At 37.1% G+C, this 26,908-nt stretch overlaps 1 protein-coding gene across 1 annotated transcript in view; it reads left to right on the forward strand.

Moving 5' to 3' along the window:
• The first annotated feature begins 5,222 nt into the window (after positions 1–5,222).
• The window catches only part of LOC131057775 (alcohol dehydrogenase-like 6), a 114,749-nt gene continuing 93,063 nt past the window's right edge, over positions 5,223–26,908 (forward strand). The window contains exons 1-2 of the mRNA XM_057991945.2: positions 5,223–5,591; positions 5,695–5,831. Coding sequence (XP_057847928.2) covers positions 5,552–5,591; positions 5,695–5,831 — 177 coding nt within the window. The 5' untranslated portion in view covers positions 5,223–5,551. The remainder of the gene's footprint in view (positions 5,592–5,694; positions 5,832–26,908) is intronic.

Consider the following 26,908-nt stretch of genomic DNA (forward strand, 5'->3'; position numbering starts at 1 on the left):
TCAAAATCCAAGAAAGAAGTGCTCAGGTCATCATGGTTTAATTATACCATCGATGTTTGCACTCACTTCCCACATTTCAAAAAGTTCAATGATGATAAAAAATGCAAAATAATCCAGTGACTGGTCTGGTCATAGCTTTGCATTCCATTACATTTTATTTGCATTTTAGCTTGCATTTCATTCTTGCATGGGATCCTAAACGCTCCTTTTATCCAAGGTTAAATCTATCACAGGAATCATCAAAGCATCATCACAAGTGTATACGCAATCAGAATGACTCATATCTCTCATGATATTATCGACCTAGCAAAAATATTATGCTATCTCTCTCAACAACATCAACAATCAACATATCCAAATTTCTGCAACTTGATATCAACAAATTGTCAGTTCTTTATCTATCAACCTTATCAAATCAAATCAATCAATCAAACCTAATCAATCCTACCATGTCTTATATAGGATGAATCCTTTCTGAAACTAGACGATCTGATTTTGATTCATGTCTTATACAGGATGTGTCCTTCCTGAAACCAGACATTCTGATCATGTCTTATACAGGATGAATCCTTCCTAAAACCAGACACTTTGATCATCGTTATCATATACAGGATGAATCCTTCCTGAAACTAGACTGAATCAAATCAATCAAAATTTTTCAATCTTATCCATCTAAGCAATCAAGCTAATCAAAGAACTCGCATTTTCATCAAACCACAGTTGCAGAAATCAAATCAAATCTATCGGGATATCAATCTTGCAAAACTCCAAAGACCAATTATCTCAATCGATTTCCCGAGGGGGCATCATCATATTGGAATTTAGCAATCAAGAGCTGGGGCATCCTATCAAATCAATATCATCATCAAAATGAGATTATTCTTTGAATCAACACGTCATCACACCTAGCTTCAAAGAGGGGCAAAATGTATACACCTAAAAATGATCTGAAGATAATTAATTAAATAAGAAATTATTTAATTAATCTCACTCCCCAATTTAATTGAATTCACTAAGCAATTTGATTAAATTTCCCCTTTCATCTACTTATTAATAAATCTAAGGATTTATTTAATAGGTTCATTTCACCCCTTTAATTAATTAATTCCCTCATCCAAAATCATTTCTTCTAATCCCCTAATTAATTAAAACAAATCAAATTCATGAGTTGTTGAGATTAATTATCCTTTTCATATTATTTGAAATTTGAAATTCAAATTCTCCTAACTTCTACCACTCCTAAACCTAACCATTCCTAAACCTAACCCATTCTACCTACCACCATGTCCCCTTTCATCCAACATCTTCTAGAACCTTTGTGACACTTGTCACTAAGTGTTCCCTTTCATCTAACTCCTTCTAGAAGCCTCTTGACACTTGTCACCATAGAGATGACAGATGTTCCCTTTAATCCAACTCCCTTTGCCAACCTCCTCCAATTTAACCATTGATATCTTCAGATCAATCTTGACCGTTGATTCCTGCCACATCACCCCTAGCCTTGGGAAATCCTATAAATAAACCTCATTTTGGAGCTCAAAGGGTCCCAATTTATTTTCATGTCTCAATTTCATATCATTCTTGCATATCATTTGATTCTCATCATATGCATTGTTACTATAGGCATCTAGCTTATAGTTTATCAGTTTTAGCAATGTTATCATGCTCAATTTTAGCTTAAATCTTAGCTTAATCATGCTAGATCAATCATTCATGTAGCTTAATCATGCTATTTTTGCTAAGATCATGCATTTTCATCTTTCAAATCCTCCATCCAAGTGTAGTCAAGTCATTGGAGTATGCATAATCAGATCTGAGAGCATTTTTCATACTTGCATTTACTAGGAGGCAATAAGTTGATTAGCTATGGTTTTGTCTTTCTTTGATTTAGATCTTCTAACCATGCTTGTAATGATTTATTGAATGCATTGTGTTTGCAGGTACAGGTACACTTCACAGAGCACGACACTATCCAGTAAATAACTTACACTTTTAGACATTATTTCTTTCTAATTGTCCATGGCAAACAAAATGACAAAATTATTATTCTAAATTTAGTAGATTATCTCCGCAACATTTCCTAAATTTACCATTTGAAAACAAACAAATCTCAAAAAAATAATAATTTGTGTATAGTTTTTCTAATTGATTGAACTTCAAATAGTGCTATCCATATAATACCCTTTTTCATAGATTATAATCCTTTTTTGTATACTTGTAACGAACACACTTTTTTTAAACACTCGATTTTGCAACAAACTTGTTAAAGGATTTAATTTATTTTTGTTTGCTATTTAAATTTCATTCGCCTTGCTTTTTTTTAGTATTGTAGGCTACAATGTCTGTGCCCACATGCTTATTCCAATATATTTTCTTTCTCATTCTTTTACAAAGTTTGTTAATTTTCCTCCAAATAACACTAACAAAAAAGGACAAAACAAACTAAACAAACATTTTTGATTGCATGCATAAAGTATAAACCACACAAACACTTATAACTATCTCTTGTTGATCTTTGTTTTGAAATACTTCATAGAATCTCGCCTATTTTAAATCAAACACACTTGACATGTCACACTCTTAAATTTTTTTCTTGTTTTGGTTTCCTGCTTTACATTTGCACTCTTAACCATGGCGAAATATAAACTGTGCATAGACACATTTTGCTTTCAAAATGACTTATACTCTTGAATATATTGCATCTTAGTTGTACAGATTCATAGTTTTGTTTGATGTGACAGGGGGCTCGTCTTGGCGATAAGCTGCTTTAGGCCGAAAAAAGAACATGTCAATGAGGATGTTGTGGTCTTGGTGAAAAATTTAAGATTTCAAGGGGACCAAGGATGAATTTGAACTATTTTGCTCAATTGTCTGATGGTGGTTTATTCAAGTTGGATCCGACCCAGATGATTTTCTTCACTCAAATTGCAATTGGTGGGAGCCAATCATGAGCTCTTTTTGACAGCCATGGGGATGTTCAGTATATCTGAAGGCCCTGATTTTGTTGTAAGTGCCAACATATATAGGGGACACTCTATTTTCTCGTGCCTTTCGGGTTCAAAGAACTATAATGTATTTGTATCTAAGGGAAAGGTTGAAGTCCATACTACTAATGTTGGGTTTAGGATTGAGTTTTAATGGAATTCTAGGGTGGAATTCTTTTTGGGTTCAGATTGTTGAAGTGGTTTCTCTCCTTCAACATAGTATTATTAAACATTGAACGCTAATAAATAGCTAGAATTTAGTTCTTCAAATTTACAACATATCAAATAATAAGACACTAAATTGTTGGAACATTCAATGTTACATATATGTGTGCTTATAATCTTCAAATATAACTTTTATCCTCTTCAAAAACACTTTCCCTCGAATACAAACTCCGTCTTCTACAAAGTACTCCTCCCCAAAAGTGCATGCCACTTCTCCTAACCACAAGAAGAAAAAATATAATGCTACCCTTTCATTAACAAAAGCCCCAAACCAACAAAATAAACAATATATTGCTTTCATGCACTTGCTTGCTACTGCTTTTCCCATACATAACATTTTATAGGTATTTCTATTTCACTTACCATGCATAGCAATAACAAAAGCTTTTCATACATTCACCACAAAAACAAAAAAAAACAAAAAAACAGAGAGAACCAGAACAAAAAAACAACTAAACAATAAAAAAACAAACAAATAGCTATGCACCCCACAAAATTACAATCATAGACTCCTTCTCCCTATTGGCTTCTTCTTGCATGCAAACCATGCAACTGCTAGTTAAATAATATGGTATAAGTTGTAATATTCAAATCAGATTTAGATTTTAAATATTTTTCATTTTTAAAATATTTAAAAATAAACAAATAGTAAATGTAGGTATTCCACATATCTTAATCAATTAAAAAATAGTAAATAATAAATATAAATATTCTTAAAAATATAACTAGTAAATATAAGTATTCTATATATAAAAATAAATATTTAAAAAATAAAAATAAATTAATAAGATATTTAGTTCTAAATTTGATGGGGATATTATTATTTTCATCATAGAATTATAGGTGAAGGTTGTTTGTAACTTTTATTTAAAAAAATAGAGAGGATATTTTTTCATATTAAAGTTCTTTTTAAAATATCTTTGTTTTAAAAATATTTAATATAAATTATTTTCTAATCATAAAAATTTGGTGACTTGAAAATTTATTTTACAAAACATAATGTGAAGTACTAATCTCCTAATTTATTTTATAGAATTAGGTTGCATTAATAAATAAAATTCCCTTATAAAAATGTGTATTTATTAATTATATTACATCTAAGAACAAAAAAACATACATTTAAGTTTTACAAATAATTCAACAAAATTAAAATAAATAGAATTTTCATCAAATCTTATATTATGTATTCTCCTCTCAAGTTTAATTCTAACTTTGTAGATTTGATTCATTTATTTTCATACCTATAAATTCAACCCTTAAAGATTCAAGTGTTTTTTTTGAAATAAGGCTCAATGTGACTCCTTTCAAGCTAATCATTGTCTATTTCTTGCATCCAAGTATTAAATTGTGTGTTGAGTCTATTATAAAAGACATTGCCTCTCCCTCATTTAAGACTATTTATCGATTCCTTCATCCATCTATCATCCAAACTTATAGAGGGGTACTTATCTAGTTGAGTTACTCTCAAAATTGATCTAGCCTCTATCATAATGTCATGCTATATTTACATGTTTTGATTGCATTATCCTTTTGACAACAAGTTTTCAAAAACCTTAATTTCATAGAAGATCTTTGTATCACACTAATGGCAGGAACTCAACTCTCCTTTTTATCTCTTCCCCTACTTCTCTCTATCTATTTCTCTCTCTTCCTCTCTTCGTGTTTCTTCAACTCTCCTTTATATATTCTAGACTAACTAGATTAATGATAGGAATATGATGCTAGACTAATGATAGGAACATGATGCTTTACTTCCCTGGTTAAAAACAAAAGAAAGGGATGCAGGGCTTCGGCCTTAGCTCGTCCAGTCGTGGATCGCAATTTAAGGCGTGGGTATGCTCCCCATGGTCTTGAGTTCGAGTCCCCGACTATGTTAACTCTGTGTGTGTTGCTACCTTGTGAGTGAGTCGTACACACTAAGGGATTAGTCTTGCTTCGGCAAAAGACATCTCCGGATTCCACGATAGTGAATATATAAAAAAAATGGGATGCAAGGTCAAAGGCCTAGGGTGAGAAGAACGAAGTAGGGGAAGAGCCGGTGAGTGGAGAAGCGAGACTGAAGAGAGACCGAAAGATGAAGTTGACTAGAGGAAAAGAGAATGACATGAGCCCTGGGTTACAAGGAAATCTTGACGACGCGAAAGCCCCTGTTTTTCACTCACCAAATCATTTTATTTTTTCCTTAAAAAACATCCACATTACTAGGTAGAACATGAAGATTCACCTGACCCATACCTACCAACCAAGTTCACCAACTAATAACAAAGTCCTCCCCATTGATTTTAAGATCTGCAACAAACGGATGTCCTATCCTGGCAAAATTGTACAACCCTCACGGCACCATGGCGTCCAAAAAGCTTCCGCAATCTATCACTTGCAAAGGTACATACATTCTTCTTATCAAGATGATACAGGAATTTGGATCGTTGCTGTTCTGTAGCATTTGCATATAACAATAATTAATATTAATGGGTGATGACTCCAGCTGCGGTGGCCTGGGGGCCTGGGGAGCCTTTGAAGATGGAAGAAGTCCAAGTAGCACCTCCACAACCTCTTGAAGTGCGCATCAAAGTTGTATCCACATCACTTTGCAGAAGCGACATCACGTTTTCCGAGGCACAGGTCTTATATTTGCTTTGAACTCTTCTGGATTGTGTGTTCCTTCGGTTCACAGGTTTACCTATTTAGGGATAGGATAGAATAAAATAGAATGTTTTAAAGCTTTATCAGGTCAATGGCACTGTATGGGACAGTAGTAGATTTTTTTTTTAATTTGTTTTAAATTATAAATTTTGATTATTTAAACAAATTTTATTAAAAACTTTTTATACTTTTGTAATTAGTTTAAATGTTGCTGTAAGTTTTATTCGTTGAAGTTAAGTGTTTTTCTAATTTAAACAAATTTTAAAGCTTTATCAGGTCAATGCCAATGACACTGTATGGGACGGTAGTTGTTTTTTTTCTAATTTATTTTAAATTTTGATTATTTAAACAAATTTTATTAAAAACTGGTTTTACTTTTGTAGTTAGTTCAAATGTTGCTGTAAGTTTTATTTTTTGAAATTAAGTGTTTTTCTTATTTAATTATTCTGATTATACAAACTGCAAAATACACATACATTCTTTTTTCATTTTTCTAAGCTCTTTCATGTACTTATTTGTACCAAAAAAATAATGTGAAGATAGAAAAAAAGAAAGAAAGATTCTTTTATAATTCATGATACTGGATAGTCTGTATATAAGTGTACAGATGGCTTATAGTAATATGATACTACTCCATATTCTTTATATAGACACCTAACTATTCTACAAACGAAATATACATACCTTACCCCAATGAAATAACAGATAACCTAACTATAAAGATAACTGATAACCTAACTATAAATATCTTTGCATAAAAAATAGCAAGAATTTAATTTTGTTTCTATGTATTCCCCCTCCCCCTTTTGATTTATCTGTCAATATTTTAAGTTTGCCTAAAGCAGAATCCATGTCTAGGAACTGTTTACTAAGTACTTGATCAATCGTAAATGTTAGATCCAAAGTTATATCTTTAAGCAATGAATTAATTCATTAATTTAGGAAACCCAGTTTTCTGTGGGAGGCTTTTGAAGCTTGCTATTATATATCGTCAAGCAATACATTAATTCACAAGTTCAGGAAGCCAATTCTATTTCGGAGGATTTTGAAGCTTAACTTGATTCAACTGAATCCGTGGTATAAGGAATCCACAGATCTATATGTTTGTAAATTCTGCAGTCTCTATATGTACATCTGTGCAGTGAGAATCCTCTTCTTTTATAAGTATCCTACATGAATTCACGATTTGTTTAACAACAGAATAATTTAATCTACCTATTTGGGGCATGTCAAATTCAGATCATATTTCATTGCAAATTGAGAGTTATAGTTTTAATAAAAACAATATTGCTGATGTCTATAAAATAGAGACAATACTTGCTGAACAATTTGTGAATGGTGTGAATTTCTTTTACACGGAAAGGTGTAATATTAGTTGTCAATTTTACACTTCCTGCACGCAATGGTGAAAGCAGCAGGTTTCCCTGATTATATACTATTGGAAATCTTCTCTCCTCTATAATATAAGGGCCCGTTTTGACTAGTGGATCTACCCTAGAAAAAAATCACGGACCAATTTGTTTGTAGATTTTGCAGTCACAATCTGCACATCTGTGAGGAGAGCTTCCTCCTTGGTAAGTAAACTAAATACATTCAGAGCACATGATTTGCTTAACAGCAGAATAATATAAATTTTAAGCTATCTTTTGAGGCATGTGAAGTTCAGAGTATCATATTTCAAATCAAAATGGGAGTTGTAATTTCCATAAAAAAAAATCTTGTTGACATCCATAAACAGAGAGAATACCTACTGAATAATTTGTGAACGGTAAAATTTTTTTACACAGAAAGGTGGAAAAGTTAGTAGCAGGCACATAACTATAGCTAAGGTTAAATTTTAATTTCCTGCATGCAATGGCCAAACCAGCAACTCTCCCTGTTATGTAATATTAGAAATCTTCCTCGCCTTTCATACTATGGACCACGAAAAACTCTAAAAGGAAAACCCATTCCAACAAAAACCTTATGCTGCGTAACAGATTTACATTTGAAGATATGTGACAGCAAAAAATAAATAATGATTGGACAAGATTCATTTCATTCACTAGGTCATCAATTAGCAATTGTCCTAGTCTCTTAGACTTGTAACAATCACATCTTTCTAACAGACTCTGCCAACAATTCCATAAAAACCCACCCGTGAAAACCAAGGTTGCATGGTGTTGATGTGTCTTTTGTACACGACCTAAAGGTATTTTATCCTCTCTTGAATAAAGCTTCCCCGAATGCTGAAGATTTCGCCTAAGCATCAATCAAGGCAACTCCAAGGTTTTGATATGTAGGTTCTTTACTTGTGGATAAGCTCTTAGGTATGATGTGATTTGCTGGAATCACAAGGGGACTTACATCCGAATGCTTGAGCGTCTGATTTGTTGGAACTCAAGTCCTATCTACTCACTGGGAGAATGAAGAAATAGCAAAAGATGCAGGGTCTAGAGAGTCTAACCTAAGACCTAGAATGCGAGAAGATGGATGAACGACCAGGTGGAGTCCTTCTGGGCTGGGTCTCACCATCAGATTGAACAATCCGACACCAATTCAGTGCGATCTTCTAAAGGATGCTTCAAATATGTTCAAATCGTACACCATCAGACATTGGTCATCATTCAAGATAATGCATGAGCAATGGACGTGTAACGACTCGAGGTTAAGCTCGTTCTATGCCAATTGACCACGCAAGGTGCACTTACAGTCAGCAAGAGGCTAGTGGTTTGGACTAGGCAGATTCCATGAAAGTACATTCAATAATTTTCTCCATTCAATCTAATTATTTACCATCTCATACGAAGATTCAACAAGAGACCATGCATATTGTAAAGAAACGACACATTTCACCATGAATTCAATGAAAATGGAGTTTATTTACAATCAAGGGCAACAATTTCTTCCCTTGTCTTCCTAATCTACTCTAATTGCTATTTTATTCACTATTCTAGCTACTAACTCCTAACTCTTATCGATTCTCTGACTATTAACCTTTACAAATGAAGAGCTATGGCTTTATATAGAGAGCCCTTTACAAATTGATGGTTCTGATTTGACTTAGAATCAATGGCCAGGATTACAGGATAGAAACCCTAATTAGGGTTTGTTATTACAAACTTCCTTAGCCAATGAGAAAATTACATTCAAGGAATGAGGACCAATAGGAAGTAGGGGTAGGTACATCGAAGTTTGTGCCATCTCCGATGAGTCAGGTACATTGAATCTAGACATGTTGAGGTGGACCAATCCGACTGGAGGAAAAGTGACTGGGATGCCACCTTGTCTGACATTTGTGTCTTGGTTGATCATCCTCTGTCTTTTGATGTGATGAATGATGTACCTCTTTAACTTCCATGTGCTTGATGAGGCCTTCACATGGTCAAGTCATTTCTTTCTCTGATAGCATACTTTGCCTTGAAGTATTTGCAAGATCCTTCCTCTTTGTTATCATGTGGTTCCTTTGTGTGGCGAAATGAAGGTTTTGGAGATAGTTTGCAACTCTTCGAACACTTGTAGTCTTCCAACGCTTCAAAACACCTTGAGTCCTCCTCTTGTATTTGGAATGTCCTTGATGATGATGGGATTGGAATAGGTCGTCCTTGTCCTGACCTAACCTTTCATCTGCAAAACAAACCAAAAGATGATTAAGCACACATGATATATTTATCCTGGTCATAGCACTTTTACCTTAAATCATTAACAAAAATGGATCAAAATGGAATTTGCTTTAGGATCCTCCCCAGGGATAGGCCCTATAAGAATTTCACTCTGGACCCTTTGGAAGGGTCAGGAGCAAAATTTGAGTTTTAGCTCAATTAGACCTCCTTTCAATATTACCTTACCAAGATCAAGTCATTCTCCGCCAAAATTGCCTAGGAATAGGTTTTTCTCAAGGACCTAGGCAAAATATTAGACCTCCTAGGAATTTCGCTCTGGACCCTTCGGAAGGGTCAGGAGCGAAATTTTGCATTTTAGGCTTAATTCACATTCCTTTAGCTTTGAACTTCACTTGACCTTTGAATCGCTTTCTCCTGAAGACATCATTAACTTGACCCCCAAAAAGACCAAAAAGAAGGATTTCACTTTGGACCTTGGCCAAGGACAAGACCTATAAGGTATTTCGCTCTGGACCCTTTGGAAGGGTCAGGAGTGAAATTTGCATTTTAGCCAAATTTCATCATCTCCTTGCCTCAAATCTCTTCTCAAGGAAAGAACACATTAATCCCTGCCCAACCATGCCATAGGAACACAAATCTTGGTTTCAAACATAGAGAAAACTAGAGGTTCTAAGAATTTCGCTCTGGACCCTTTGGAAGGGTCAGGAGCGAAATTTGCAGTTTAGGACAAAATCTTCACATTTTGTGACCGCAACTTACTCAAATGCATGCCTAAGGATGCTTCTAATCTCAATCAACACTAGGCTTGATGCAAAATTGGGAGCAAAATAGAGGTTTTAAGAATTTCGCTCTGGACCCTTTGGAAGGGTCAGGAGCGAAATTTTTCCTTAGGCTCATTTCACACTTCTTTTCTCCTCTCTTTGCCTGGACTCTCATCTTTGGAGCCCTCTCTCATGAAAGCAACACTCGTTTGACCCCTAAGAAGGCCTGAAAGGAGAAATTCACTCCAAATCATGGCCAAGGATAGGACCTATAGAGAATTTCGCTCTGGACCCTTTGGAAGGATCAGGAGCGAAATTCTTGTTTTAACTCAAAACCTTCACTTTTGGTGGTCGCAAGCTATTCAAAGGCATGCCTAGGGGTATCTTCAAGCTCAATTCACCTTGATCAACATTTGTCTTGACACAAAATTTGAAGAAAAAAGAGATTTTGAGAATTTCGCTCTGGACCCTTTAGAAGGGCCAGGAGCGAAATTCAAGATTTAGGCTTGATTCTTCATTTCTTCAACTCCAATCTACCTCAAAAGGCAAGACTACATCACTCCACCCTCAATCACGCCATAAGAGCCAAGGTTTTGACCTCATCTAAGGAGAAAATAGGTGTTTTTAAGAATTTCGCTCTGGACCCTTTGGAAGGGTTAGGAGCAAAATTCCCAATCTTGGACAAAATCCTCACTTTTCAATGCTTTCATTCACTTCCTAAGGCAAGAACATATCAATCTACCCCCACCATGTCCAAGGAACAAGGATGTTGGCCCAAACAAGGAAGAAAATAGTGTTTATAGAGAATTTCGCTCTGGACCCTTTGGAAGGGTCAGGAACGAAATTCACACTTTGGGTTGATTTCACACCTCTTCTCTCCTCACTTCACTTCAAACTTGATTTATCCAACCTCCTTTCACCATAATCAAGGCAATCCACCACCAAATTAGCTCAAAACAAGGTCCTTCTAGTGCTTAAGGCAAAATAGAGGGTCAAAATGAGGATTTCGCTCTGGACCCTTTGGAAGGGTCAGGAGCGAAATTCTCATTCTAGGTTGATTTTCACCATTTCATCGCCTCAAACCTCCTTTCAAAGGCAAACATGCATCAAAGCCTTCCCAACACGCCTTAGAAGTCAACAAATTTGGTCATATCAAAGAGCAAAATAAAGGATATGGGAATTTCGCTCTAGACCCTTTGGAAGGGTCAGGGGCGAAATTCCTCCTTGGGCTCAAATCTTGACTTCATTCCCCACATTTCCTTGTTCCAACTAGTGTTTTGCCTTCACTAATGCCTGGGAATGAGCTAGTTCCTAGTTTGGGTCAAGGTGGAGTGCCCTATAGAGGAATTCGCTCTGGACCTTTTGGAAGGGTCAGGAGCGAAATTCCTATTCTAAACTCAATTTACCTTCAATTTGACTTGACTTCGCTTTAGACTTAATCCTTAATGCATTTCCTTCCCCATCTTTGCAAATTCTCTCAACCACTCATTGACTTAGGTCAAATCTTAGGTCCCTTGTGAAATTTCGCTTTGGACCCTTTGGAAGGGTCAGGAATGAAATTGGCGAATTAAGCTAAATTTCCTCATTTTTTCCATTCCAACATGTTCACAAGGCAAAAGATAGGTCACTGCTTACTCAGTCAAGACGTAAGAGAAAGCTTTGAGGTCTAGACTGGGAGCAAAAGATGCTTCAAAGGAAATTCACCCAAATTCCTCATCACTTCCTTGATTAAAATGCCCTAGGTCTCAAGAGGCAAGACTGCTAGCAAGATACAAGGGCTTCCTCAAACTCGCCCAACCTAGAAACAAGGGGAAGGCCTGACCCAGAGAAGGCTTCCAAAAGACCCTGACTTAGACCACCTATTGACTCATCCTAGCTCAAGCAGAGCCTGCCATCGAAATAATCTCTTTGACAACTCTCAAAATGCAAAGGCTAACAGACAAGAACCTAAAAGACCTAGAAAACAAACCCTAAAAAGCAAAAAAGGAGGGGTCCCCATTTACAATGGGGCGATTTGGGAATATGTCACAACACATGGGTATGGGGGTACTTGGAGACTTGTACTGGTACCGGTACTGCTATTTTTTCAAAATAGGAGACGGGGGTACTTTGAGACGTCAATTTGTTTTTTAATATAATTTAATAGTTTATAGAAAGTGTGAAAATATAATGACATTGAACTTTCAAAACAAGAATTAACATTAACTTCGAAGTTTAGGTACATAAATGTGAAATGAGTCAAATCTAAATTTCATTCAATCATGGTGTCAAAGTTTTAAACTGAATAGTGATTACATATTGAAAATAGCTTGATAAGCAAACAAAAAACTGAAAACAAAAATCAGAAATCTTATATCTATCATCTACTCTTCTTTGCCATGATCATCCATATCAAGGTCTTCAGCTATGAGGCTCATTAAATAGTCATCACTCTCAAATTTAGGTTCCTTTAATGGTAGAGTAATAGGAGGTAAATCAGCTAGCCATCTGCTTTAACCACTTCATCCACAATGGCTGCAACTTCTCCATTGGGTGAAATTTGGTCCCATTTTGCTGAAGGACCCTCATTGTATCTAGAATCTACACGAGAGAGAAGACAAAGTGAGCTATGAATACCAGGATCTTTGCTTTCTTTGATCCTAATTGGTTCCTCTTTAGTGAATTAATGAACCCATAAGTACTCCAATTTCTCTCACAAGATGAAGAGCTTGCTACTTGCGAGAGCAATTGTATTGCAAATGATTGCAATTCAGGGGCTTCAGCTCCATGGTTCCACCACCACTCTATAGGGTCTTTCTTTACTTTCATATCATATATAGCTTCCACAGAAGCAAAATCACCTTGCCCACATGAAAACTTATTCCATTGAGTCCTCATAACTGAAGCTTCTTCACCTTGGCCATAAATATTTTTAACCGCAGCCCAAAATCTCTTCATTACCTCTCTATCCTGACGTGGAGCCCTTGTTTTGGTCACTTCTATATCATACCATTTAGGATTAAGGGCATAGGTAGCACAATGAAGAGGTGTGTTAAGTTTCTTCCACCTTCCATGTAACTTTTCCTCTATCAAAGGATATAGAGAAATATCTTTTGCATCTGTTATCTTCTTTACTCTTTCACACATGGAATCTATTGCTTCATAAACCTCTCCCAAACATGCCTTGTCTGAATTTGCAAATCTGATCACCTCACATATGGGCTTAATAAAGTCAACAACAAACATAACATCAGCCAAAATATGCTCACCAAGGACCATACCTCTCACCTCAACTGCAATATTTGATGTAGATTGTTTCCAAGCTGCCCATGCATCACTAACAACCGTGGAACACAAAGCTCCTTTGACTTCACAAAGGCGGTCAAGAAGAATGAAGTAAGAAGCAAAACATGTATCAGCAGGTTTGAGAAGTTTTGCCTTGGCAAATTTACGATAAATGGCTTGTGTGTGGTGATGGTTACATATGACATTTGTATCTTTTTGCCCTTATCTATGAGATCTGAAATCCATTGGAACTTGCCAATATCTTTGAGTGCATTATTCAATGAATACACACAATATGGTGTCCAAAATATCTGCTCGTACCTCTTTTGCACCAACATGCCTGCTGCTTTACAAACAGGGGCAGCATTAGTAACAACTTGGACTACATGTGATGCTCCCACTGTAGAACACAAAAGTACTACTGAGAGGGGGGAGGGGGGGGGAGGTGAATCAGTAGTACACAAAGCTTTAATCTTTTTAAACAACTTTAAACTTTTACCAAGCTTTAATCTGGAAATTGAAAGTCATAAAAGATGGAATAACAAGAACACAATGCACAAGATTTTATGTGGAAACCCAATGTGGGAAAAGCCACGGTGAGAAATGCCGCTAGGATCTACTGTCCTAATCCGGCCTCATAATCTGTACTCCAGTTACAAAATTTTAAGGGCTCCAACCCTAAGGAGTCATCAAACCCCTGTCTATAAGTGCACCGACACTTTCAATTCCAAGACCTTTGAGCACCAACTCAAGTTTTAGAACAAGCTTTTACTTTCAGAATCAAATATACAAATTTTCTTTTACAAATCTGAAGTATCAAACTGATTTTTGTGCAAACTGAATAATCTGAAATTATAAGCACATTGAATCTGAAATTTATCTGTATATCAAATATCTTTCTGTATAAGCAGAATGTTGTATATTTGCAAGATCATATCCTGGAAATGACAATCAAATCTCTGTTTCTCTGATAGTCAAACTCATTGAAAAGATTGAAGATCTAAGACTTGTTGTCAAATTTTAGTAATGTTGTCTCCACACAAATTTCAGAACCCTGTTTCAACACAACGTTCAGAATCCCGTCTTAACACACTCAGAAAGATGTCAATCTGTACTAAATAGTCCTGTCACTGTTATGAATAAGGATCTGTAACAATTCTTAAACAATTCTGAACCTAAAGAACTAATCCGAAATAATATAATGATTCAATCTCACCAGAATTCTGCAGAATGAAAAATACATAGGAATATGACGTGTTATATCACCTTCATATCTGCTGTAATCGCTTTGTACCAGTCTCAACACACCTCTCTTTCGTGCAGAGAGATTTCTCAGAACAGAACATGTATTCTCCTTCTTTCACATATTTCACCCACCATCTTTTTGAACAAACCTGATCGAACTCTCTTATAATGCTTTCAGGTAGGACGGAAGTTATGATGTGGTTACATACAGTTAAAAGAAACTGAAAACTACCTACATAGTTACAACTTATTTTGGATAAAACTTCCTTGTTTACTTTACTGCCCAAGAAACATATGTCGTGTTTTTTTGTTTGTTTTGATTTGTGTTAAAAAACAAATCGATGTCATGGTTAATAAAAAGAATCAGTTGTAACTAAGTGATAACTGCCACATGAACCAAAACCGACTCAATAAATTAAACACCATACTGAAATCAATTGACCTTTTTTGAATAGCATTATCAATGAAGGATGATCACCACGTATTCATTAAGTTCCTCCATCACAATGAGAAGAAGATATGACAAAATGTGAGCACAAGCTTAAGTTTCTGTGGCATCAATTCACACAGTAATCAGATCGAAGGTAAAATAATTATCATTTCTTGATATGCTTTTGACTGACATTATCATCGAATGTGTTTGAAAAAGAAATCTGAGTATGCTTCTTAGTAACAGAGGATGATCAGCAGAGAATGCAAAGACAGATGTGTGTTCCTGTAGACATCAGTGACAAACTCAAGTCTAACACCCACCTCCTCAATTCTGTCACATAGCTGGTTATGAAGAAATTCTGCATTTTTTTCTTGCCCTGAACAATCTATTGCCTTCAAAAAATAAGGCCCTTTGCTGCATGTTACCATGATATTAAGTAGTGGATGATTCCTAGCATTTGTCGACACATCCATCACAATATTACATCCTTCTTGAGCCCCCACTCTTTCCAATGGTGCAATTTGTTCCTCTGATTGAGTTTTTTCTTTATCAACTAGAGTAGTGTGTAGCTTTTCATACCTAGGTGGTTTATAGCCTACTGGTGCATTATTGATAGCATGGACCATCTCTCCATAGAATGGAGAGCGAGCAACATTAAACGATATTCCATTTGCAGAAAAGAATCGTCCAATTGTTGCATCAACTGCTTCTCCACCTTGCACATCGAACAATCTTCCAATGGGGTTTGAGCTGCCAATGTGTGGTCTTTTGTGAGCCTGTTCAGTTGTTACATAACATATCTAGAAGTCACATCCACCTCTGACTCTATATTATGATTGTAAGATGTAGTAGTCGCCCCTGTTGTTGAAGCATGAGAGCTTCGAATAGCAACTTTCCCATCAACCCTTTCTTGTTCTTTCATAGCATCATATCTTTTAGACTCAACTGTACAACCTTCAACACCATTACATGGAAGGTGGAGGAAATGAGCCTTCACGCTCGTGTAGGTACCTTTCCATGTCAATGGACAAAGTTTACATTTGAGAGTGGCTGTTCCACCTGATCCTTTCGGCCCCGGAACACGGTCAACATACTTCTCGTCTTCCTCCACTTGACATTTTGAATCTGAACAAAAAATTAAAACAAAAGAATATTAGATTTTGACATTGTGTGCTTAATTTCTGAGTTTGATTATCTTAGGTCTAGTTCTCTCATTTTTTTATTGCTAATTTTGTGGTATTTGATTTTTGATTTCAATTTCTTAGTGTATAATACTTATGATTCAATTTGTTTACCAGTTTCTATTTCAAATTTTGTATAATAATTTATTAATTTTTGATAAATTGGTAAAAAAAATTATATACTTAGTACTATATTAGTAATATAGTACTGAGTATATAATTTTTTTTTAATTTTCCAGAAATTATTATACTGTTGTCAATTTAATAATTTATTAATTTATATAATTTACTACAACTCAGAAAAAAAATAGAAAATATATGCTCAGTAATTAAAAAAATTATACAGTGTATGCTCAATAAATACAATTATATAATAATATAGTAATATAAAGTTTAAATACACTCACTAATTAATTTTAACTAATTTATTAATTATAATTGACTATAAATATTAATATCATTCACAATGTAAATTAAGTTCAATATTAAAATGCTCGATGGTCGAGCATTTTAATATTTAACTTAATTTACATTGTGAACTAAAATATTTGATGGTAATTTAGTATTTACAGTCAAAGATTCAGAAACTTTTTTTATAAATTATAAATCACAATTGTTTTTAAAATAAAATCACATGAATATCTGCATGTAAATACACAACAAAATTGGAAATATTTGAACTGTATCTGGAGATATCTGCAGACTGCGTGTAAACATAAATTGAAATATTTGAATCGATGAACTTTGAATACCTTTTTTTTTTCTGCGAAGAAAATTGAATTCGTAAAATATCCTTTGTGCGACATAGAAAGGGTCAAATGTTTTTTGATCTGCAAAATCCCCCTTCGCGTGGCGTAGAAAAGGCTCTTGTTTGCAAAAACCCTTCGAACGACTTAAGAAATGGCTCAAAAAGATTTTCGTTTGACTCATAGATGTGTTTTGACGCGGTAAAAAAAGTCGCTTTTTAGGGTTGTCTATCTTTTCCGACGAGGAAACATTGGGATACCTTCTTTTGTCTCCACCTGTTATGACCTAATCACACATCACCCCATTCCAAATGGGGACCCCCTACGTTTTAGGCCTTCTTGGTCTTTTGGTTTTGGTTCTTTGGGTCTTTTGGTAGAAATCCCTTTGGTCTCCTTGGTTTGCAAGTGTTTTCAATGGTTTGATCAAGTCTGCAAGTGTTTTGAGCAAATTTGACTAAGTGTGGAACTCGTTTGGTCTATTTTAGGGTTTTGCTCTTCATACTTAGGTTTGAGGACTTTCTTAGGGTTTTGGAAAATCTGAACATTGCAATGAGGTTAGAGCCCTTCGAGGAAGCTACTAGTGAAATTTGAGTGAATTTTGAGTGCTTACTATTTTTAGTTTCACTGCGTCTCAGATTGGCCTAATTTTGCCAAAAATAAAACTTACTATTTTTAGTAGTTTCTATTGTTAGTAAGTCTATATTTAGTGTCACCTTGTCCCAGTTTGCCCTAATTTGATTTTTTGAAGTACTTACTATCTTTAGTAAGTCTATTTTGGCAGGTCCATCTTAGGTAGTGGTCAGGACATTGAAGGCTGAACATTCCTGAAAATCCAAGTCTAAATCTGTGTTGTGACCATTTCACACATCGCCCCATCGCAAATGGGGACCCCCTCTTTTTGCTTGTTTTTCGCTCGTTTTCGCTTTCGTTTTTAGGATTTTGTTAGTCAGTTAGTCGTCTGGGTTTAAGGTCAAGCCTTAGGGTTTTAAATTTTGCCTTTTCAGGCCAGAATCCAGTCGTTTTTGTGAGTTTTTGAGCTTCTTTTCTAGGATGCAAATTTTGAATGCAATGAATTCGCCAAAATGGTCTAATTTTCAATTGGAATGTTGATGCAAAGCTTAAATTTGTCTAAGTGTTGAAAGTGAAATGTGAATTTTTGTCCGATTGAATATTTGACCAAATTTTGACCTTTTTGATTTTTGATCCTGGGCATTGGAATTGATTTGTTTTCGCCTCGTGAAGTGTTAAAATGTGAAAAATCATGTTATTTTGGCCTGTAGGAGCTAAATCGCTCCTGTCCCTCAGTGAAGGACGGGAGCTCATTTTCAAATATCTCATCATCCCTGCAGAGTCCAGACAAATTTCGAGTTGGAAGTGATGGAGAACGGCGATATCTTTCCATTGAATATAAATTGAAGATTTTCATGAGCACTGAAACGCCTCCAGGAGGAAAATCGCTCCTGTCCCTCAGTGAAGGACCGGAGCTACAAATCAAATTTCGCCTTGTCCTTGCAAGATTTCGATGATTCGATGACTTAAAGAGATCCAAAGGAAGATGCTTCACCAAATGAATATAATTTGAGATGTAAATATGAAGGAGAATGACCCAGAATGCTAAAATCGCTCCTGTCCCTCTCCAAGGGACCAGGGCGAGGTACCTTGTAGCTCTCGTCCCTCTCCCAGGGACCAGAGCGATGTCCTTCATTAGACAGAATCCAGGCAAAAGTTAAGGCAAGTTTACGTTCAAAGACAAGGGAAAGCATGAGATGATTTTGTTGAATACAAATTGAAGATTTTTAAACGTCCACAGGGGTCCCAAAGGCCTAGTTCGCTCCTGTCCCTCAGGAAGGGACCAGAGCGATTTTTGTTATAAATGATTTTCTGGCCAAGTTACAGACGATGTCAAGGCATGGACGAATGGAGTGAGGCATCACGAGTCCGTTGAATATAAACTTGGAACCTGGCAAAATGAAATAAAGGCCACAAGGGATGGATCGCTCCTGTCCCTCTCCAAGGGACCAGGGCGATACAGTGGTGATGTTGCTTCTTATGCGAGTTTAAAATCAATCCAAGACAAGACGAGGGTGGCAAAGGACATTTCAGGGCGTCTTCATCATGCACAAGCACTCAAAGGTCGTTATAATGAGGAAATTCGCACCCTAAGACCTAGTTCGCTCCTGTCCCTCAGGAAGGGACCAGGGCGATGTTAGATATATTGGTCATTGTGTGCAAGATTTACGTAAGGACAAGATTTCGCAAGGTCTTAGAGGGTCCACGGAAAGATAGAAAGGTGATGCATGAAGATTTCAAACGTTAAATAATCGCCAAAATGGACTTAGGGACCATATCGCTCCTGTCCCTCTCCAAGGGACCAGGGCGATTTGTTTTGGATCCTCAATTTTGTCTCAAGTTCAAGCTAAGTCAAGACGTCATAAGATAGTATATGGTCCAAGGCATCGTTTGAAGATGATATGCAAGAGTTTTGAACGTCCAAATATGGCTAATCAAGGTAAAAGGTTCACATCGCTCCTGTCCTTTGGACAAGGACCAGGGCGATCTTATCAAAAGCACTTATGTTCCTTCAAAAAACGAAGCAAAACAAGGATAAGCGAGACAAGGGACGACGTTTGAAGGACATCACAACGAAGATCAAGGTTTAAAGTTGCCAAGGTCAAGGAGAAAACTTGGATCGCTCCTGTCCCTCTCCAAGGGACAAGGGCGATGATCCCTTTAATACGTCCAAATACCTCATGAGAACAAATGGAACGAACATGGAAGACACGAACAAGGATGTTATTCGCCAACAATGAAAGATCGAGGAGCAAAGATGCAAATCAAACGTAAGAAATTTAAAGATCGCTCCTGTCCTTTGGACAAGGACCAGGGCGATGAACATCCAAAAAGGACCTATGAACGCACACAAGGCAATCAAATTCGAAGGACCATCAAAATGATCAATGTTGAACGTGGAGATGAAGGAGTTGGACGTAAAAAAATGCAAAAATCAAGACAAAATCATGGATCGCTCCTGTCCCTCTCCAAGGGACCAGAGCGATGAGGTACGTCTCCTTTGTTTTCATATTTTTGGCGCCAAATGAACAAATTTAAATTTCCTTAAATGCTAAGTTCGATAAAAATTGAAAATCTTATTTATTTTGGCATTTAATATGGCATTGATCCTTTATTAATTATTTTGCCTTTATTAAAAATCGAAATTTGCAAATAAAAAACGCAAGGCATTAATAATTAATTAATTAATTAATATAAAATCGATTTCAAGCGCTCATTTAAGCAAGTCGGCCTTGTTATTTTATTGAAAATCATTTAAAAAAAAATGGTTTTATTTACCAAGTCGGCCTAAGGGATGAAAGGGTGAAAGCGCTATATAAGGGGGGTAAAACTATCATTGTTACATCATTGTTTTGTCATTCAAAGTGCGAGCTTTCATCCAATCGAAGGTAATGCGAGGTATGCTTGAAGAAGTGCGAATATTATCCAAGGTGGCGTAGACACTTCAAAGGTGGTGCGAATTTCATTCAACCAAAGGTGGCGCTTAATACATCAAGGGTGGTGCGATATCTTGGAGACTTCATTGGAGCGAATTTGTCAAGGATTGAAGACCACGTCAAAGGGTGCGAGACTTGCAAGATTTGGGTGGTGCGAACTTGAAGACCCATTTGAGCGAACTTGAAGATCACATCAAAGGCGAATTTGCTAAAGACTTGAAGATCACGTTCAATCCAAAGGTGGCGAAGTTGATTTTTTTTGAGGAGACCACATTGAAGACTATTTTTACCTCAATTTTGCCTAGGCGATCTTTTCCTTTTTTGCACTCTAGAGTTAGCTCTCTATTGAGGTATGGCGATTTAATTATTATTGCTTTATTCTTTCGTCGTCATATTTTAAATTTTTGAAGTTTTGAATTTTGATTCTCTTGGCTCAATCGTTGTTTTTTAGGAAATGATAACTCTAAAGACTTATCATGACGTTTCCTAAAAACCTCTCTCTCTTATCTATGTTATTCATTGCAAAATCTAGTCCTTATAATGAAATGTTGTGTAGGTATGGCGACCCCAAAGGCGGGAGCATCCACCAGCCGCTCGACTCTCATGAAAGAAGATCAGAAGACCGAAGAAGTGGAGACCAAGATCGTGTCGAAGTGGAGCAACATTGGAGATACCAACTTGGGGAACTTTAGCACGAAGAAGTTTCGAGAGGTCCCTTACATCGGCAAGCCATCACCTGTCGTCCGGAGAATAATAGAGAGTGGCATCATCAAGGCGGCCGGTTTTCCTCCAGCTATTCAGTGCCACGAGTTGATGATCGAGTGTGCCCGTCACTACAATCCACAGTCCAGGACAATTGTGTCCAACGAGGGAAACACTTTGGCGTACCTTTCAGAGGAAGCCATAAGTGAAGCCTTCCATCTTCCAGAGCACAGGGACATGATATACAAGAGCATTGAAGGAGCCAGATCAGTGTACGATGATGATCCAGATGCTTGCCTAAGCATAATCAATAAGAACTGGCTACTTAAGAGTCGTCCCCGTCTAAGCAAGGTACCGAACACACCGCATCGGATTGATTTCTAGGAGGAGTACAGAGATTTGATTACCATGCTCAACAGAGTTACAGGAGCACCTCATGCCTTCTATTTTGAGAAGTGGATGTTTTACTTCATCCAGGTGATTGTTCAAGGAAAGGGTACGATACATTGGGCTAGGATAATTAGCCATTGCTTAGACGTACAGTTGAGGAGACTCAGGGCTACTAAGTCCTTCCACATGAGTTCATACGTCATCTATGCCTTAATCAGGAGCGTTGAGTACGCAGGACTACCTCACAGAGGAGTGATTGGAAGAGGACCCGGTGAGGTCAGAGCTTGTGAATCCTATACCTTCTTGCATCATCCGCCAGGGAAAAACTACAAGTTAGTCAATGATACTTTCACGATGAACATCACAAGGACGTTGCAAGGTGGAATTCACAACAGATTATCTCAGGATGCCCAGGAGTTCATCAAGAGGTACGGTGCTTGGTTCATTCAGTTTCCCAAGTTCACTTACATTAGAGTGCATGGATGTCCTTTACCTCCATACATGTTGCCGAGATATCCGACAGACAGAATTGTGTTACTTGAAGTAACAAGGCAGTTGGCAGCGTATGTGAAGGCATTCAGACACAGACATCAGAATGGAGTTCAGGTACCTATTATTTTGGGTTATTCAGTTGAGGTATGTCCTAATGTCTTAGCCATGGATGATGCAGAGAAGGAGTTAGCCTTGTATTCTTTCTCATCTTTTGCTTGGAGAGAGAGCTTTGATCCATATGGACATTTAGAGGAGACGGTCGGTAGAAGATTTAGACATGAGCATCAAATTGAAGATTTTATGATGAACCTCCTAGATGATCTTGAAGTGAAACGTAAGATACATTCTAGATTGCCTTTGGATTTCATTAGGAAATGCAGGATTTACAGAGTGGCCGACCAAGCTCAGGACAATGGCAGGCACATCCAGTCCTCCTATGATCGAGAAAGTAAAACAATAAGTTTGAATTGGAATGAGCCTGAGCTCGTGGATTTTGATGCTTTGATGCCACCAGTCTTGTCTTGTACTCGCAGATGGGTAGACGTTCAGCATCAGAAGTTGAGAGAACAAGGCATAGCTATGTCTTTTACTTTGGAAGAGAAACCAGCCGAAGGTGGAGCAAGTGTGAGTGAAGGCAATCCTAATCCTAGGAATTCAGGTGAAGGTAACCTTTGATGTGCCAGTGAGGGCAATCTCCATCCGAGAGGTTCGAAGAGAAAGGAAAGATCAGAAAAGAAAGAGCCTTCCAAGAAAAAGCAAGGTGCCAATAAAGATCAAGCACCAGGTACTTCTTCTAGACCAGAGAATAGAACAATTCGAGTGGAAGAGTCCATGGAGTCTATGGTACAGAATGATAGGCAGGAAGAAGGACAGGCACAACATGTTTCATCCGATGGATCTCTCCAAGACTATGATTTAGATGATGGTAATGAAATGACATCTCCTCCCAGAGAAGAAGAAATAGTACATAAAGAAATTCAAGTTCAAGAGACAAGATCGAATATCCCAGATTGGTTGAAAGAAAGATTGACCAAGGTGATCGTAGTAGAGGACGAGGACAATGCAATTGATTTAGAGAGCCTTGTTGGACGTTCACATATAATAACAGAGAAGAAGAAGGCTACAAAGATGTCCAAGATGATTCGAGATGAGACTGGATCCAGAAAACTGCAGATAGCTACACCGGCAGCAGACAAATATGAGGGTGAGATCCTAGCAGAGGACTATCATATACAGACTATTGAGTTAGGACCATCCACAGCAGAGCAGACAATGGATGATGCTACCGACACATTTGAAGCAATGAAGGACAAGCTTAGAGAAGAAGTGGAAAAGAATAGAAAGCTTGAGAGAGAGGTCGGTGCATGGAGGACGTATTTCAGTCACATCAATGAACCTTTGGGATGTCAGGATCCAGTTAGGTCACCAGTGCAGGCATTGCCACTTCAATCAATCAATGAAGCAGAAAGATTCAGGAACCTGGTCCAGCGTACATGTAGTTGGATGGATAGATCTCATACAGTGGCTATAGAGTTTGTTACAAGGATGTCGAAGATCATTCATCAGGCTATCCAAGTTCTTGAGATAATCCACAGATTGATGGTAACAGTAGCTGCATTTGCCCATACCAAGGACGTTATCATCCCTGTCTTGAAGGTAATAAGACATACATCCAGAAGAATTTTAGCGCAGGAGAGGATCTTAGAAGGTGATTCTCACAGTTTGTTTCAGTGGTCAACCTTACTCCATATAAAGAGTGTTCTCTTCGAGGACATCAGTGTTAGATGTGGTCAAGTTGAGGAGGTGATCAATCCGATCCAGGACAGAGTATTTGAGGTACTTCGTACCATTCTTGGCAGAAGGATCGAGGTCGAGACAGATGTGGATATGCAGGAATTTGAGGATAGGATCAAGATCATCTTTCGCAAGGACGCAGATGTTACAGATGAGCAGTATGATTAGATGTATGCCACTATGCTCCTGATTGATAGAACGAAGGAACTTGAACCAACTTGGGACGCAGCTCTTCTAGATGCATTCGATCAGGTTATCCACTTAGAAGAGAGTATCAAGAATCTTCCCGAGATTCCAATCACAGAAATCGAAGGAATCGTGACAAAATTCATTGCATATGCTAAGAAAGAGAATTGGAAAGGGAATAAGATTCTAGATGAAAGGTTGTTACAGATGACATGACATCTTATTTCTCATTGGTTGATACCTCCTAGATTTTTGTGCCGAATTTAATATTTGGCTATGTATTTAATATTGTTCAGTAAAAAGGAGGTCATTTGTAACAAACCCTAATTAGGGTTTAGGTGTCATGATCTTGTCCATTGATTTGTTTTCAATCTGGACCTTTCATTGTAACTGGGGATGCTATTTATACCCCCATTTTTCATTTCATTTGGTAATAGATAATAGTCGAATAGTTAATAGAGTAAGAATCAATAGTTGATGTAAGAGAGATTAGAGTTAGAAGCAATTTTATTTTGTAGCAAGATTGAGTCTTGAAGAGAGAAATTCAAGCAATTGTTGTACTTGATGACTTGGAAATCAATAAAATATTGAAGTTATGGTGTTTTGTTGCAAATTTCTTGAGTTATCTTCATGGTTGTTTGGCATACTTGAATCATGCTCAATCGAAGTAGATTGTTAATTTGAAAGACTAAGTGTGAGATTTGATATTTGGTAGGATTCGCAATCCAAACCACTAGCTTCTTGCTGATTGTAGGAACGCCTTGCGTGGTCGACTGGAGAACACTTTGAGTCCTTAATCTTCAATTATCATTGTGTCTTGGATATGTACCTTCATAGTAGTGTCCTTGGTCTTTGATGCATTGAACATCATTATATTACCTTAGAAGATCGCACTAATTTCAATTGAGTTGTTATCTTATGGCAAAATTGAAGTTGGTTGAGTCTTGCCAAATCTCATCCATGCTAAGTCATTCATAGGGTTAGGCTAGATTAGACCTCTTAAACCCTATCCTTTTGCTATTTTTTTTTGAAAGTTCCCTTTTAGTTTAGTAAAATCTTCGAGCTTTGAATACGTAAGACCCCTTGGAGGAAACAGCAAATCACATCATACCACTAAAAAAGCTTGTCCACACGTGGAGACCCCACTAAAAGAACCTTGGAGTCCACCTAACTGATCCTTTTTGCAGATCTTCAGCAGTTAGAGACTATTTTCTCAAGAGAGGATAAGATACCTATTGGTATTTTATTCTGTGTATGATTGTGTATAAAATACACGTCAACAATCCGGAAAGTTGAAAAAGTAGACAAGTAATCAGAAAAAATGGCTTAGTATGAAATTCTTTCATGTAGTGGAAAACGCACGAAAATCCTTCTAGGGCAAGATAAATCTACTTCATTCCAAAAGTGGCATCAGAATCCAGGTGGTGAGCAAAAATGTATAAGGCAAGGAAATTTCCTAAACCTCACAAATTTCCTTCATCCTTGCCAAATTTTGCCCAAGTTGAAGATAGGGCGCTAGATTTAGGTCATGGAGGAATTTCCAAACTCTTCCAAAATTCCTCTTGCATAGTGAAATATCGCTCTTGGAGAAGAGAGGGCGCCAAAATGGCATGGTGGAGGAAAAGCAAGCAAGACTGATATTGGGTGCCAAAACAAGGTAGTGGAGGAATTTTCCTCCATGCAATGAATTCCTCCATAGGGTCAAAATTCTGCCCAATTTCGATGGTGGGTGCCAAACAAAGGAAGGGAAGGAATTCCTTCCAAAAGTCAAAATCTTCCTTCACAACAAATCAATGCCCAAACTTGAGGAGCATTAGACAGAGGGTAAGGAGGAATTTTCCTACATTTCTTGCTCCATGGTAGAATAGCGCCCAAACATGAAACATGGCACCAAAACGGTGAAGAGGAGGAATTTTCCTCCAAGATAGAAATTCTTGTGCACTAGGCAAGTGGCGCCCAAAGTTGGTGAAGGAGGGATTTTCCAAGTTTTTTCAAAAAATCCTCAAGTGAAATTAATGCCCAAGGACAAAATTGAGAAAGTAATTCAAGGCTAAGGAGGAAAATTTCGAAATTTCAAAGAATTCCTTCCTCGGGGAAGAAATGCTCCCAAGGTGAAGAATTTCAAAGCACAAGAAAAATTGGCTGTGTGAGAATTTTCTCTCTCTAGTACTCAGGACAAGATAAAATTCCCCCGACATGGAAAAAAGCGGTCAGTTGATGAAAAATATCCCTTCAAGATGAAGTGTGCATGAGAACACATAAATTTTCCTCGAGGACAAAAATCTCACTGGAAAGATTTTCTCTCTCCTAGAATTCCAGGCGTACAGGAATTCTTCAGAAGTGGACAAAATTGTTAAAATTCTTCCAAAATAGCATCAAGATGGAGAAGTTTTTCTCCAAGTGTGAAGAGGACATTTCACTGTTGGAATTCAAATCGGAGACTATGCCAAGTGTCTCTGTAGGAGAGCTGGAAGCCGTCTTAGCTAAATTCGTCACATTTGCCATAAATGAACAAGATAATGGTCATCCAACTTTGGACGAGAATCTATTGATTGAATGAAGGCACAATGACGCATTTATTGTTGGTGGACGTTTTGATTGAGTGGTGGCTTATTCATTGCATGGCAGCTGGCATATTCAGGGAGGTAGTGGCTCATTAATGCATAGTGGGCGATTTTAAATATAATGGGGCATTTATTGCATTATGGACGCTATTTTTGGGAGCAAAGAGCAATTAATAGGTAGTGGTGCAAT

Source organism: Cryptomeria japonica, chromosome 7, assembly GCF_030272615.1.
Source record: "Cryptomeria japonica chromosome 7, Sugi_1.0, whole genome shotgun sequence".
NCBI lineage: Eukaryota > Viridiplantae > Streptophyta > Pinopsida > Cupressales > Cupressaceae > Cryptomeria > Cryptomeria japonica.